Source organism: Phyllopteryx taeniolatus, chromosome 1 (assembly GCF_024500385.1).
Source record: "Phyllopteryx taeniolatus isolate TA_2022b chromosome 1, UOR_Ptae_1.2, whole genome shotgun sequence".
Taxonomy (NCBI): Eukaryota; Metazoa; Chordata; class Actinopteri; order Syngnathiformes; family Syngnathidae; genus Phyllopteryx; species Phyllopteryx taeniolatus.
The window spans coordinates 5041053-5057766 of record NC_084502.1 but is presented as its reverse complement, the minus strand read 5'-3'; the positions used below and the strand labels follow the sequence as shown (position 1 = coordinate 5057766).

General features: G+C 49.4%; 1 protein-coding gene across 9 annotated transcripts in view; it reads right to left on the bottom strand.

Annotated features, from left to right (window-relative positions):
- The window catches only part of LOC133472700 (FERM, ARHGEF and pleckstrin domain-containing protein 1-like), a 61917-nt gene that overhangs the window by 19531 nt on the left and 25672 nt on the right, over nucleotides 1-16714 (bottom strand). For 8 of the 9 annotated variants that reach the window (XM_061764134.1, XM_061763966.1, XM_061764217.1 and 5 more), the window contains 4 exons: nucleotides 4159-4263; nucleotides 4031-4073; nucleotides 3660-3738; nucleotides 2635-2732 (listed from right to left, as the gene is read on the bottom strand). In XM_061764134.1, the coding sequence (XP_061620118.1) occupies nucleotides 2635-2732; nucleotides 3660-3738; nucleotides 4031-4073; nucleotides 4159-4263 (325 nt within the window). The remainder of the gene's footprint in view (nucleotides 1-2634; nucleotides 2733-3659; nucleotides 3739-4030; nucleotides 4074-4158; nucleotides 4264-16714) is intronic. The other variant, XM_061764294.1, reaches the window with a different exon arrangement.

The following is a 16714-nucleotide window of genomic DNA, read 5'->3' as shown; positions in this document are numbered from 1 at the left end:
CTCTCGAGAGGGGTTGGACTCCCCCGGTGGACGAGAGGGTAGCCTCCCTCCGCCTTCGGGTGGGGGGACGGGTCCTGACTGTTGTTTGTGCCTATGCACCAAACACCATTTCAGAGTACCCACCCTTTTTGGAGTCCTTGGAGGGGATGCTGGAGAGCGCTCACGCTGGGGACGCCATCGTTCTGCTGGGGGACTTCAATGCTCACGTGGGCAATGACAGTGAGACCTGGAAGGGTGTGATTGGGAGGAACGGCCCCCCCGATCAGAACCCGAGCGGTGTTCTGTAATTGGACTTCTGTGCTCGTCACGGATTGTCCATAACGAACACCATGTTCAAGCATAAGGGTGTCCACACGTGCACTTGGCACCAGGACATCCTAGGTCGCAGTTCGATGATCGACTTTGTGGTCGTGTCATCGGACTTGCGGCCACATGTCTTGGACACTCGGGTAAAGAGAGGGGTGGAGCTGTCAACTGATCACCACCTGGTGGTGAGTTGGCTCCGATGGTGGGGGAAGATGCCGGTCCGACGTGGCAGGCCCAAACGTATTGTGAGGGTCTGCTGGGAAAGTCTGGTGGAATCCCCTGTCAGAAGGAGTTTCAACTCCCACCTCCGACAGAACTTTGCTCATGTTCCGGGCGAGGCGGGGGACATCGAGTCCGAGTGGACCATGTTCCGCGCCTCCATTGCTGAGGCGGCCGACCGGAGCTGTGGCTGTAAGCTGGTTGGTGCCTGTTGTGGCGGCAATCCCCGAACCCGTTGTTGGACACCAATGGTGAGGGATGCCGTCAAGCTGAAGAAGGAGTCCTATCGGGCCTTTTTGGCCTGTGGGACTCCTGAGGCAGCTGATGGGTACCGGCTGGCCAAGCGGAATGCAGCTTTGGTGGTCGCTGAAGCAAAAACTCGGGCATGGGAGGAGTTCGGTGAGGCCATGGAGAAAGACTTCCGGATGGCTTCGAGGAAATTCTGGTCCACCATCTGACGTCTCAGGAGGGGAAAGCAGTGCACCATCAACACTGTGTATAGTGGGGATGGGGCGCTGCTGACCTCGACTCGGGACGTTGTGAGCCGGTGGGGAGAATACTTCGAAGACCTCCTCAATTCCACCGACACGCCTTCCCATGAGGGAGCAGAGTCTGGGTTCTCTGAGGCGGGCTCTCCTATCTCTGGGGTTGAGGTCACTGAGGTGGTTAAAAAGCTCCTCGGTGGCAAGGCCCCAGGGGTGGATGAGATTCGCCCGGAGTTCCTCAAGGCTCTGGATGTTGTCGGGCTGTCCTGGTTGACACGCCTCTGCATCATCGCGTGGACATCGGGGACAGTGTCTCTGGATTGGCAGACTGGGGTGGTAGTCCCCCTTTTTAAGAAGGGGGACCGGAGGGTGTGTTCCAACTACAGGGGGATCACACTCCTCAGCCTCCCTGGTAAGGTCTATTCAGGGGTGCTGGAGAGGAGGGTCCGTCGGGAAGTTGAATCCCAGATTCAGGAGGAGCAGTGTGGTTTTCGTCCTGGCCGTGGAACAGTGGACCAGCTCTACACCCTTGGCAGGGTGCATGGGAGTTCGCCTAACCAGTCTACATGTGTTTTGTGGACTTGGAGAAGGCGTTCGACCGTGTCCCTCGGGTGGTCCTGTGGGGGGTGCTTCGGGAGTATGGGGTACCGAACCCCCTGATACGGGCTGTTCGGTCCCTGTACGACCGGAGTCAGAGTTTGGTCCGCATATAAGGCAGTAAGTCGGACTCGTTTCCGGTGAGGGTTGGACTCCGCCAAGGCTGCCCTTTGTCACCGATTCTGTTCATAACTTTTATTGACAGAATTTCTAGGCGTAGCCGAGGCGTAGAGGGGCTCCGGTTTGGTGGCCTCAGTATTGAATCTCTGCTTTTTGCAGATGATGTGGTTCTGTTGGCTTCATCAAACAGTGACCTCCAACTCTCATTGGAGCAGTTCGCAGCAGAGTGTGAAGTGGCTGGGATGAGAATCAGCACCTCCAAATCTGAGACCATGGTCCTCAGTTGGAAAAGGGTGGCCGAAATGAGTTTCCTCCGCAGGGTGTCCGGGCTCTCCCTTTGAGATAGGGTGAGAAGCTCGGTCATCCGGGAGGATCTCAGAGTAGAGCTGTTGCTCCTTCACATCGAGAGGAGCCAGATGAGGTGGCTGGGGCATCTGATTCGGATGCCTACCGGACGCCTCCCTGGTGAGATGTTCCGGGCACGTCCCACCAGGAGGAGACCCTGGGAACGACCCAGGAGACCCTGGAGAGATTACATCCTTCGGCTGGCCTGGGAACGCCTCGGGTTCCCCCCGGAAGAGATGGATGAAGTGGCTGGGGAAAGGGATGGCTGGGCGTCCCTGCTAAAGCTACTGCCCCTGCGACCCGACCTCGGATAAGCAGTAGAAGATGGATGGATAAACTATATAATTTCCTGGTTGATTTGAGTCTTTTCTGTTGCTATATGCCAAAGTCATTGTAGTTTATTGCACTTGTTCCTGCCTCCTGACAATTTCAGAAAAATGCATCTTGTTGTTTCCTGCCGGCACTTGTAGCCATTTCCCCATGCTCAGTAATACACCTGGTCTCCACCATTGCCACCACCAACCGTGACATCAATCAACCAAGCGACGCTACTTGCTCTTACACTGAATGATATGGGAGACCATCAGGGCGGCGCTCGAGTCGTTACAGATGAGATGACCGCAGGCCAGATCGCGCTTGATCTGCAGAGCAAACAGATACCTGTAGGCAAGCAGGAGCAGAAGGAGGGGAGGGACGGAAAAGTGCCAAAGCAAGGGAAAGGAAACATGCACAAGGTTAATGGCCAGGACTGCTGAAAGTTAGTGTAAATACTTTGCTGTGCTCACTGCGCTGCAGTCATACGTGCAACAGAATACATTTAATAAAAAAATAATAATTTGAGAGCAACAATACTTGGCCAGTTCAGTTTAGTAAAATCTTGATGAGAATCTCCCTTCTCTGTCTTGGTCTAATTGGTCTGCATGTATCCTAATCCACTGATTCCCTAGAATTAGTGTGCCATGAGAGATCATCATGTGTGTAATGCGAAACTGTCCAATTTCTCATAATTGGTCTGAAAAAAAAAAAAATTTTTAGTTGAAATAGTTTATCTTTGTTAATCAAGTAAATTCTCTTCCATTAGATAGGAGAAGGTACAATAAACCTGTTGCCGTTTATACAACAGAATAAGCTTTGTGTTCAACTAAACAGACCCAGATTTCACACACAATGTGAGTAAATTATGACATCATCCTTATTTCCATATATATATATATGCGTATATACTGTATGGGACATTTTTGTTTGGTTTCTCCAAAATAAAATATGGACCTTGGCTCAATAAAGGTTGGAACACACTGTCCTAATCAATTGAAACGCTGACAATAGTGAGAACGACACAAAAAAAATTAGACCACTTCCTGCCTGCTGCTGGAGTCAGCTGGCCCTCTCCACAACAGTCAGAGTGTTGAAAGAGCTCAAAGTCAGCAGGCTTTGCGTGCCACCAGAAAATAGGGTTGACATTGAACTCGAAATGAGGGGCAGACACAATACAGAAATTACATCTCCTCAGATAAGTGTGTGTGTGTGTGTGTGTGTGTGTGTGTGTGCGCGTGTGTGTGCGTGCGTCCATGTGTTTGTAAAACCTACTGAGTCAGCTCCTCCATGATCTGCGTGTGGTCAGGAGGAAAGAACTTGACCACGAAACGAAGAATGGTGTTCTTTGGCCCTTGAACGAAGAGAGGGGGAGTGTCATAAATAAAAAAAATAAAAAAAATGTTATATATTTTTAGTCATCTTATTTTTGTGTGTCAAACACTATATAAAACCTCTAAAACCTGTTGCATGCATTAAAATAGTATGTACTCCACCAGAAGGGGGTCTCTAAGTCAAAACAACACTAAATGTAGCTTGATGTATCTCAACACACACAATGTTATGAAGCTTTTATGTGTGATAGTGGGTGTACACAAATATTACGGTTCCTTTAAAAGTCAGTACAAAACATGAATGTAACGTACGTCGGATCTGCTTCAGCGTTGGTTTCAGCAGGTCCAGCCACACCTGTGTGAAGGTCCAAGTACAAAATTTATGTCACCGTTACAAAGACACTTTTTCAAAATGGTTTCAAACGTCATGCGCGTCTCACAGTCATCTTGCGTTGGTCCTGGTACTCCAGCCCAAAATAGTCTCCCTCCACCAGATTCAGATGGACACAAATAAGGTCGAACAACACTTTGCCGAGGGAGCGTTGCTGGAAGAGCGATAAAATGCAGGAATTAGATTATACTGAACTTGCAGCCTGAGGGGACGAGGGTGGGGAGCGCTGATGTTGGAGAGGAGGATCTATCTTTATGTGGGTATAATTAGATGGTTCACAGCGGAATGAGGCTGCAACTCTGGATGCCCCCCCCAACAATTTTCCCCTAACGGCAAGCTGCTGATCTTCATCCGAGTGACAAGTGTAAGCTTTAGGTTTGGGTCTAATGAATAGCAAAAGGGTGCACAGCTCCCTGTGTTTAGAAAGGACCAATGCGCCAAAGGGAAAAGCTGCTCGTCTAGTGGTCTCAGCTGTGTTCTGGCAAATAAGTGACGCCAAAACACACAGAACTGTGGAACCAAACCCTAAATTAACCAGGATATTTTTTCCTGTTATACTATAGAGCAGCAGTCCCAAACCACCGGGCCGTAGACCAGTAGCAATCCGTGGTAACGGGCCGCACACCAAGACACAATTAAAATATTTTCTTGATCATCAGTCAGTGTCTACAAGAAGTGTTATTTTGAAAATCAGGTTCGTCCACCTGTGTCCTGCACCCATGTCAAATCGCTCGCCATCGTGCACAGTATATTTGAATCCAAAACCTAGTTTATTTTAGCCTTGTCGCGTGTCTTTTGGTATAGTCCTGTAAATATCTGACGGCCAATAAAGTTATTAAAAAAAAACAACAAAAAAAACATGTTGATGGTGTGTAACGGACAACAGGTCGGAGACAGACAACACGTAATGCCCAGATCAGACTGCAAGAAAAATGTGCTCTTTGACGCTTGCACTATGTCAGACTACTGCAATAAAACATTGTATTCCGATACCACCGTTTTTTACCATCAGTGGGCTTTATCTTGGCAACTCAAATGCGACCGGATACACACGTTACCGTGGCGACGACAACAAGAGTGGAGCGCGCCGACTGTATTATAAAAACAAAATGAGGGAAAACGTGTATTGTTGGCCACCGGTGCTCAGGAGAGGACATTCGTTTAAGGCTTGCTTGAGGTATGTTCCTGTACTTTTAACACGATACAGCTCGCAAGCAAGCAACAAAACGTTATGTAGCCTAGCAAGCTACTGCTAGCACGAACGGTTGGACATAAACATGGTGCCATTCTGTCGACTCATGCTCTAAGGTTTCGGTCTGGGTGAAGTAATTTAATTAAAAATAAAGTAATTTAATTACAGTAAGTTAGCGCCCATTATTTTCTGTCATGTTGTAATGTTGGTTTGACTTGACTGATTAGAATACACGATATGACTAGAGCAGTGATTTTCAAACTTATGGAGCCAAGGAACATATGTTACAATTGAAAAATCTCACGGCACACCAACAAACAAAAATGTCACAAAAAGTGGATACATTAATTACTGTATTTACTTCCTGCCATCAAATAGAAGACCATTAATTTGTTCTGTCTGTCACTATGTCTCACTTGCATAAATAGAGGAACAAAGATACATTATTAATTGTAAATATTATTTTTTTGAACAATTAGGTGCACAAGTACATACCGTAAAAGAACAGGTCATTTAAATAGACACATTCCTCTAATCATGTGATCGGATCGGTGATCGTTTTTTTAAACTCGCTGATCGGCCCCAAAAATCCTGATCGTGTAAAGCCTCGTTATACAGTATGTGGCAACAGGCTTGCAAATAAGGCAATGAAGACTTCAAAACTACTTGGACACATGGAGCTGTGTTCTGGAATACAACAAAGCAGAACATCCCAGGATTGCCCCCCCTTCCAAACCCCCTCCTCCACAGAATTCCTTGCTTCCATTCCCAACAACCTATATTTGTGAAGCGGGATTTTCTGCAATTACATAGCAGACCCCGAGAGGGGACCGGCTCGTTGAAGAGAAACAAGCGCAGGACTCCCACTAGTTACAACTATAGTCAGCTCGGCACGGGCTGTGTCAGATTCTGACAGTGTGATAGTGAGCAAAAACACTATATTGAAATTACACCTCTAATCTGTATTCTTTTGCAAAGTTTACATAAATAACTTTTTTTTCCCATAGCTAGTAAACTTAAAAAGAAAATTACCGAAGACATTTTTTCAGATAAAATCACAATATAGTACAACAGTAAAAGTCCTTATTTGTGAGAAAATGAATAGGTCAATCTCTGCTTTTCGCCGCTTTGTTACGTGACGTCAGAGTGGACAGGAGCTTACATTAGCTATGCTTGTTACCAATGTTATCTGCCATAGTAACAAGTCAATAGTATTATTATTTTTTTTTTTCATCAATTGTGTTGTAATAATATATTAACATTAACCTTTATTTGGGTGCCGCTCCAGTACATGTGCTACCTATCCTTCCTCTTGTTTTTATGAACAACACGTCGGTTCTTGGACACGCCCCGCTGCAATATGATTGGCTGCCATCCAGGAATGACTGGATGCAGCAGCCAGTCACTGCAGCGGGGCGAACTCACTCTTATACCGGTGATGTAAAGTTTTAGAGGTTTTGAAACCATGACTTTTTAAAACCGCGGTATACCATCAAACCAGTGCTAAGTAAACCACATGCAGTAATCTCCCTCTCCACATCACTGCATACAGTATCAGTTGTCAAAATTTTGCATGAGTGAAACAGTTTTACAATGAACAGCAGTTAACCTTTTTTTTTTTTTTTTACACTCGTATGTCAGTATTAAAAATGTACCTGAAAACATTGCCTATACAGTTAAAAATTTAATGAGAGTGACTGTGGGGAAAAATTATTCTGAGTTGAATAAAGATGCTCGACCAGCATCCCAGATCAGATAGCGTTTCACTGTGCTTAAGCGTGTCGTAATAATAGTCCGATTTAATATGATTTAGTTGCATGCGCGCTGCAGTTACTGAATAGCTCCTGAGATTGAAAGCAAAAAAGAGAAGCAAAAAGAAGAATCAGAGCGGCAAAGGTGTGAGGTAAGTCTGTCACCATCTGGCTACCGTGTACGTACAGCCATCTGCTTGTGTGTGGACAGCCTGAATGGACAAACATGCCCACACGCACTGACAGACAGACAGGGAGTCCAACAGCAGCCAACAATAATAGTAAGCACCACCATCTTACTGAGTCAGATTCTGAAAATTCTCTTAAAAACAAAAAAATATGATGAAATCACAACCTGTGTGTGATGGGGATGACACACAGACTGATGCCATACAAAAAGCCTGTGAGAATATCTTACTGAATGTTGGAGATCCATTGAGAGATGTAATTTTGGATTAAAAGACACTCCAAGTGTGAGTACGCAATACTGTTCAGTTTCCATACACATGTAGAAATACACGTTTATAGGATTTGTAAAAATCGTGCGTAATTTAGAAGAAAATGATGAGTTGGAAGCGGCGCCTGGGTCACTTCCGGGTTATTGTAATTTTAAATTACAGCATTATAAATCCCCTCCTTGAGCCGTCACCTTGTCGTGGTGGAGGGGTTTGTGTGTCCCAGTGATCCTAGGAGCTAAGTTGTCTGGGGCTTTATGCCCCTGGCAGGGTCACCCATGACAAACAGGTCCTAGGTGAGGGACCAGACAAAGCACGGCTCAAAGACCCCTAATGATGACGACAAACAATGGACTTCGTTTTCCCTTGCCCGGACGCGGGCCACCGGGGCCCCCCACTGGAGCCAGGCCTGGTGGTGGGGCTCGAAGGCGAGCGCCTGGTGGCCGGGCCTGCACCCATGGGGCCCGGCCGGGCACAGCCCGAAAGGGTAACGTGGGTCCCCCTTCCCATGGGCTCACCACCTGTGGGAGGGGCCATAGGGGTCGGGTGCAGTGTGAGCTGGGCGGTGGCCGAAGGCGGGAACCTTGGCGATCCGATCCCCGGCTACAGAAGCTGGCTCTAGGGACGTGGAATGTCACCTCTCTGGCAGGGAAGGAGCCCGAGCTGGTGTGTGAGGTCGAGAAGTTCCGACTCGATATAGTCGGACTCGCCTCCACACACACCTGGGGCTCTGGTACCAGTCCTCTCGAGAGGGGTTGGACTCTCTTCCACTCTGGAGTTGCCCATGGTGAGAGGCGCCGAGCAGGTGTGGGTATACTTATTGCCCCCCGGCTCGGCGCCTGTACGTTGGGGTTCACCCCGGTGGACGAGAGGGTAGCCTCCCTCCGCCTTCGGGTGGGGGGACGGGTCCTGACTGTTGTTTGTGCCTATGCACCAAACAGCAGTTCAGAGTACCCACCCTTTTTGGAGTCCTTGGAGGGGGTGCTGGAGAGCGCTCCCGCTGGGGACTCCATTGTTCTGTTGGGGGACTTCAATGCTCACGTGGGCAATGACAGTGAGACCTGGAAGGGCGCGATTGGGAGGAACGGCCCCCCCGATCAGAACCCAAGCGGTGTTCTGTTATTGGACTTCTGTGCTCGTCACGGATTGTCCATAACGAACACCATGTTCAAGCATAAGGGTGTCCACACGTGCACTTGGCACCAGGACACCCTAGGTCGCAGTTCGATGATCGACTTTGTGGTCGTGTCATCGGACTTGCGGCCGCATGTCTTGGACACTCGAGTGAAGAGAGGGGCGGAGCTGTCAACTGATCACCACCTGGTGGTGAGTTGGCTCCGATGGTGGGGGAAGATGCCGGTCCGACGTGGCAGGCCCAAACGTATTGTGAGGGTCTGCTGGGAACGTCTGGCAGAATCCCCTGTCAGAAGGAGTTTCAACTCCCACCTCCGACAGAACTTTGCTCATGTTCCGGGGGAGGCGGGGGACATCGAGTCCGAGTGGACCATGTTCCGCGCCTCCATTGCTGAGGCGGCCGACCGGAGCTGTGGCCGTAAGGTGGTCGGTGCCTGTCGTGGCGGCAATCCCCGAACCCGTTGGTGGACACCAACAGTGAGGGATGCCGTCAAGCTGAAGAAGGAGTCCTATCAGGCCTTTTTGGCCTGTGGGACTCCTGAGGCAGCTGATGGGTACCGGCTGGCCAAGCGGAATGCAGCTCTGGTGGTCGCTGAAGCAAAAACCCGGGCATGGGAGGAGTTCGGTGAGGCCATGGAGAAAGACTTCCGGACGGCTTCGAGGAAATTCTGGTCCACCATCCGACGTCTCAGGAGAGGAAAGCAGTGCACCACCAACACTGTGTATAGTGGGGATGGGGCGCTGCTGACCTCAACTCGGGACGTTGTGAGTCGGTGGGAGAATACTTCGAAGACCTCCTCAATTCCACCGACACGCCTTCCCATGGGGAAGCAGAGTGTGGGTTCTCTGTGGCGGGCTCTCCTATCTCTGGGTTTGAGGTCACCGAGGTAGTTAAAAAGCTCCTCGGTGGCAGGGCCCCGGGGGTGGATGAGATTCGCCCGGAGTTCCTAAAGGCTCTGGATGTTGTGGGGCTGTCCTGGTTGACACGCCTCTGCAACATCGCGTGGACATCGGGGACAGTGCCTCTGGATTGGCAGACTGGGGTGGTGGTCCCCCTTTTTAAGAAGGGGGACCGGAGGGTGTGTTCCAACTACAGGGGGATCACACTGCTCAGCCTCCCTGGTAAGGTCTATTCAGGGGTGCTGGAGAGGAGGGTCCGTCGGGAAGTCGAATCTCAGATTCAGGAGGAGCAGTGTGGTTTTCGTCCTGGCCGTGGAACAGTGGACCAGCTCTACACCCTCGGCAGGGTCCTCGAGGGTGCATGGGAGTTCGCCCAACCAGTCTACATGTGTTTTGTGGACTTGGAGAAGGCGTTCGACCGTGTCCCTCGGGGAGTCCTGTGGAGAGTGCTTCGGGAGTATGGGGTACCGAACCCCCTGATACGGGCTGTTCGGTCCCTGTACGACCGGAGTCAGAGTTTGGTCCGCATATCCGGCAGTAAGTCGGACTCGTTCCCGGTGAGGGTTGGACTCCGCCAAGGCTGCCCTTTGTCGCAGATTCTGTTCATAACTTTTATGGACAGAATTTCTAGGCGCAGCCGAGGCGTAGCGGGGGTCCGGTTTGGTGGCCTCAGTATTGCATCTCTGCTTTTTGCAGATGATGTGGTTCTGTTGGCTTCATCAAGCCGTGACCTCCAACTCTCATTGGAGCAGTTCGCAGCCGAGTGTGAAGCGGCTGGGATGAGAATCAGCACCTCCAAATCTGAGACCATGGTCCTCAGTCGGGAAAGGGTGGCATGCCATCTCCAGGTCGGGGATGAGATCCTGCCCCAAGTGGAGGAATTCAAGTATCTTGGGGTCTTGTTCACGAGTGAGGGAAGAATGGAACGGGAGATCGACAGGCGGATCGGTGCAGCGTCTGCAGTGATGCGGACTTTGTATCGGTCCGTTGTGGTAAAGAAAGAGCTAAGCCGAAAGGCGAAGCTCTCAATTTACCGGTCGATCTTCGTTCCTACCCTCACCTATGGTCATGAGCTGTGGGTCGTGACCGAAAGAACAAGATCCCGGATACAAGCGGCCGAAATGAGTTTCCTCCGCAGGGTGTCCGGGCTCTCCCTTAAAGATAGGGTGAGAAGCTCGGTCATCCAGGAGGATCTCAGAGTAGAGCCGCTACTCCTCCGCATTGAGAGGAGCCAGATGAGGTGGCTGGGGCATCTGATTCGGATGCCTCCCGGACGCCTCCCTGGTGAGGTGTTCCGGGCATGTCCCACCGGGAGGAGACCCCGGGGACGACCCAGGACGCGCTGGAGAGACTACATCCTTCGGCTGGCCTGGGAACGCCTCGGGATCCCCCCGGAAGAGCTGGATGAAGTGGCTGGGGAGAGGGTAGTCTGGGCGTCCCTGCTGAAGCTACTGCCCCCGCGACCCGACCCGGATAAGCGGTAGAGAATGGATGGATGGATGGATGGATGGATGGCATTATAAATCAAGATATTTGATAGATATGAGGGTGACCATGTCATATTTTTACAAGTTTAACTTGAGGCGAAATGACGACAAACCTTTATAATCAGTCTCTTATCGGAATGTGGCTACATTTGAGGAACTTTGAGTTCTAGACTTTCTAGAGGTTTTGTTCCGAACCCAAGCACAAATAATTAATGCAAGTGGTGAATTTTATGGAAAATTTAATTTAAAAAAAGGGGTTTCTACAGAATAAACACGGACAAACACAAAAGAAACAAGATATCTACGAACATTGGCAAAGGAAGGGGTTTGTGACATGAGATGAGCAGAATGGGTGTGTAGTGAATGCATATAGCTGAGGACTCCGGGTCTCGTTAATATAAACCCAAATATGCACTAATCCGTACTTTTAGTAGACCGCAATGTTGGACTACGTGTCTGGAACACGTTTGAGGCAGGCGAGTCAGGCTCCCGAGTGTTTGGCCGGCCCGGTCCGCACCGTGAGCAGGTAGATTCGACGGAATTGAGGGAGGAAAAACAGGAGGCCGACGAGTTCTCAGGCAGGACGTCTCTCGGGTGATGTTCGGAGCGGGCGCGTTGCGTCCGCCTCCGTTCCCTCAGACTGAGTTCGGGCCCCCAAGCAGGGTGGCTCGGAGCGCTTGCAGGAAGCTGCAGCCGGGGATCGTCCGATGTGTCCTTCCCACCTCGGGTGAGGTGGGCGTCCTGCCTGGCGCGGTCCTCGGCGAGTTGGTCGGGGTGAACAAAAAGACTTCTGCACAAAGACTCCAAAAACTTCTCAACTTCTCCCAGCTCCGGCCCCTTTTATGGCCAGAGCGGGTAAAAAAAAAAAATAAAATAAATAAAAAATGGGCGGGGGGTTGGGGGGTTAACCCCCCCTCCTTTTCTACCACCTTCGCGAACACCGAGGGGCTGGACTGCCTTTTGGCATCATTTTTCCATTCTAGGATTATTTTGTAGTTTAAAACCAGTGGAATAAAATACACACACACACACACGTGTTGCGCGTCAATTTTGACCTGGGCCAAGCACATCCTTATAATAATTGTCTATATCAAACTCTGAAGTACAGATCTTTTCAAAATGTATTTAAAAAACACACACATATAAGGCATGTACAGTGTCAAGATGCCCACCATTTTCCTTGGTTTAACACACACTGGTATATCTAAAATCTATTTTAGTAGACATGTCAAATTTGACCCCGAACAACCTTAGTGTACACAAACCTGTACAAAAGAATCACATTCAATCTTTTTATGAAAAATCATAACATTTCAGGGTGACAGAATGACATTCAGGGTATTGTTATTGTTGTCAAATGCCCAACTAGGCTAAAGTTGACCCGTAAATTTGTAAAGGTTAAGAGGAGACAAGTAAGCAGAGACTGGAGAAGCTTCTACACCCTTGTCTTCTCCTCAGTTAGATCTTTTAGGCACTAAAAAGTGCTTTATTTCCTGCAAACGTATGCGTTAAACTCAAACCTGGGACCAGGAGTACAAAACAATGTTGGGTCTGAAGATAGAAATCATGTGACCACAAAAACAGATACTCATTTGCTACAAGATCATCGTATGTGAACTTATACTGTACAATTATTTCCATTTTAGGCTGCAGTCTAATCATGGAAATGAATGTTTATAGATGCTTAAAATTAAAAACTATATACATAAGTACTGCCTATATGTAAAGGAAAAACAAAAGTCTCGTTAGTCTCAGCTGCTGTGTTATTTCTAAGAACCTTCAGGCATGCTTCAGGGAGGTATTATGTGTCACACTGGAGCACGGAAGGCAGTGTTTTTCAGGCATGGTGGGATTAAATATCAATAACAAAGGTTTCACAACACATATCATGTCACCATAAACATTTGTACAAACTTTAGACCCTTCACTTTAACTGTGAAACCTTTTGAGAGTCAAAGTATGGAAAGCAACGATGTCTCCAATATTAACGTTACCGTTAAAAACAACAACTCACCAGTGAGTGAACTCCTTTTAAAAACAGTGTCCCTAAAGTAGCTGGCGTAGAAGTACCTGAAATATGTGCAAGTGGCATTTCAAAAATAGTTTACTCTTATTTTGGACAGTGCTCATATGGGAAAAGGTCTCTGAGCTGAGGTCCGAAAGGAAATATAGCGATGTAAACACTATACAAAAATAAGCACACCTAATACGAAGGGAAGACTTACAGGTTGTTGATCTTAGTATTGAGAGGATTCGGTAAATAAAGGTCTAAATCTGATTATTGATAATAATGAAAGAGAGAAAAGGCAGGCAGAAAGTGCGGATCAATAATATAAAATACAAATAATATCGCCTGGCCACTTATTATGAGCCGGCCTTTTCATGGCTTGCTGTCCTGTGTTTAAGGTCACACGAAATAGTGGGGTCAGGGGTTGAAGTTAACACTTTCTAAAGTAGTATCAGAGGCGGAACACCGCTAGTGTCCGAGGTCTTTTATTTTGAAAGACACAGTGTCTAGCAGGTTTCTAATCTTCTGTTGAATCGAAGGGAAGCCATGGCGGAGTCCAACCCTTACCGGAAACAAGTCAGACTTACTGCCGGCAATACGGACCAAACTCTGACTCCGGTCAGGGACCGAACAGCCCGTATTAGGTGGTTCGGTACATCATACTCCTGAAGCACCCCCCACAGGACTCCATGAGGGACACGGTCGAACGCCTTTCCAAGTTCACAAAACACATGTAGACTGGTTAGGCGAACTCCCATGCAACCTCGAGGACCCTGCCGAGGGTGTAGAGCTGGTCCACTGTTCCACGACCAAGACGAAAACGACACTGCTCCTCCTGAATCTGAGATTCGACTTCCTGACGGACCCTCCTCTCCAGCACTCCTGAATAGACCTTACCAGGGAGGCTGAGGAGTCTGATCCCCTATAGTTGGAACACACCCTCCGGTCCCCCTTCTTATAAAGGGGGACCACCACCCCAGTCTGCCAATCCAGAGGCACTGTCCCCGATGTCCACGCGATGTTGCAGAGGCGTGTCAACCAGGACAGCCCCACAACATCCAGAGCCTTTAGGAACTTCGGTCGAATATCATCCACCCCCGGGGCCTTGCCACCGAGGAGCTTTTTAACCACCTCGTGACCTCAACCCCAGAGATAGGAGAGCCCGCCTCAAAGAACCCAGACTCTGCTTCCTCAAGGGAAGGCATTTCGGTGGAATTGAGGAGGTCTTCGAAGTATTCTCCCCACCGGCTCACAACGTCCCGAGTCGAGGTCAGCAGCGTCCCATCCCCACTATACACAGTGTTGATGGTGGACTGCTTCCCCCTCGCTGGATGGTGGACCAGAATTTCCTCAAAGCCTCAAAGTCTTTCTGCATGGCCTCACCGAGCTCGTCCCATGCCCGGGTTTTTGCCTCAGCGACCACCAAAGCCGCATTCCGCTTGGCCAGCCGGTACCCATCAGTTGTCTCAGGAGTCCCACAGGCAAAAGAGGCGTGATCGGACTCCTTCTTCAGCTTGACTGAATCCCTCACCGCTGGTGTCCACCAACGGGTTCGGGGATTGCCGTCACGACAGGCACAGACTACCTTACGGCCGCAGCTCCGGTCGGCCGCCTCGGCAATAGAGGCGCGGAACATGGTCCACTCCGACTCAATGTCCCCCGCCTTCCTCAGGACGTGGGTGAAGTTCTGCCAGAGGTGGGAGTTTAAACTCCTTCTGACAGGGGATTCTGCCAGACGTTCCCAGCAGACCCTCAGAATACATTTGGGCCTGCCACATTGGATTGGCATCTTCCCCCACCATCGGAGCCAACTCACCACAAGGTGGTGATCTGTTGACAGCTCCGCCCCTCTCTTCACCAGAGTGTCCAAGACATGCGGCCGCAAGTCCGATGACACGACCACAAAGTCGATCATCGAACGCCGACCTAGGGTGTCCGGGTGCCAAGTGCACGTGTGGACACCCTTATGCTTGAACATGGTGTTTGTTATGGACAATCCATGGTGAGCACAGAAGTCCAATAACAGAACACCACTCTGGTTCTGATCGGTGGGGCCGTTCCTCCCAATGACACCCTTCCAGGTCTCACTGTCATTGCCCACGTGAGCATTGAAGTCCCCCAGCAGAACGATGGAGTCCCCAGCGGGAGCGTTCTCCAGCACCCCCTCTAAGGACTCCAAAAAGGGTGGGTACTCTGAACTGCTGCTTGGTGCATAGCCACAAACAACAGTCAGGACCCGTCCCCCCACCCGAAGGCGGAGGGAGGCTACCCTCTCGTCCACCGGGGTGAACCCCAACGTACAGGCGCCGAGTCGGGGGGCAATAAGTATACCCACACCTGCTCGGCGCCTCTCACTGTGGACAACTCCAGAGTGGAAAAGAGTCCAACCCCTCTCGAGAGGACTGGTACCAGAGCCCATGCTGTGTGTGGAGGCGACCCCGACTATATCTAGTCGGAACTTCTCAACCTCACACACCAGGTCGGGCTCCTTCCCTGCCAGAGAGGTGACATTCCACGTCCCTAGAGCCAGATTCTGTAGCCAGGGATCGGATCGCCAAGGTCCCCGCCTTCGGCCACCGCCCAGCTCACACTGCACCCGACCCCTATGGCCCCTCCCACAGGTGGTGAACCCATGGGAAGGAGAACCCACATTACCCTTTCGGGCTGTGCCCGGCCAGGACCCATGGGTGCAGGCCACCATGTGCTCGCCTTCGAGCCCCACCTCCAGGCCTGGCTCCATAGGGGGGCCCCGGTGACCCGTGTCCGGGCAAGGGAAACCTAGATCCATATATTTTGTTCTTAATAGGGGTTTTTGGAGCCGTGCTTTGTTTTGTCCCTCACCTAGGACCTGTTTGTCATGGGTGACCCTACCAGGGGTGTGAAGCCCCAGACAACTTAGCTCCTAGGATCATTGGGACACACAAACCCCTCCACCACAATAAGGTGACGGCTCAAGGAGAGGTGTTGGTGACTAGCAAAAAAAAATATTTTTTCAGTAGACGTAATGAGTGTGAGTGAAAAGATGAAACTTACATTAAATTAAATATTTTACTAGTTGTAACACAATGTGGTAATGAGCAATATGGATTTGTGTGTTTGTATCACTGTGGGGGAGTGATGTTTTAGGCTGGAATAATGGGGAGTAAGCTGGTCGGCCCATCTAGGCCCCCCTAAAGGTGTCCTAAAATCACTTCTGCAAAACATGGAGTTTCGAAATTACCATTTCCTGCCATGGTACAAAAAAGAACTGTGCCTTCCACTATAAAAATAATTCTGAGGCAAGACATGGTAATACCCTATCTTGCAAAAAATGCCATTGTAACCTTAGCTGCTATGGCTATTAAGGGAGGAACCCTCATCCCCTGACCTCAAACCCATTGAGAACATCCTTAAAAAGAAGATGTATGCGGGTGGACGTCACCATACCTTCAAATAGCAACGTTAGATACAGGCAAAAAGTACCCATGAAATTACAATTTTAATGGATGAAACAGTCATTAGGGTGATATTGAAGAGAGGTTTCAATTTTCACGTAACTTGTGGGTTGAAATAATATTTTTTATTATCGCTATACATTTATTCTATTCTACTCTTTTATTTATCAAAGTTCTTGATAACCATTTAAGAAACCATGGTGCACTGGTGCCTTCTGGCTAATTCTGGCTTTTTTAACCATGT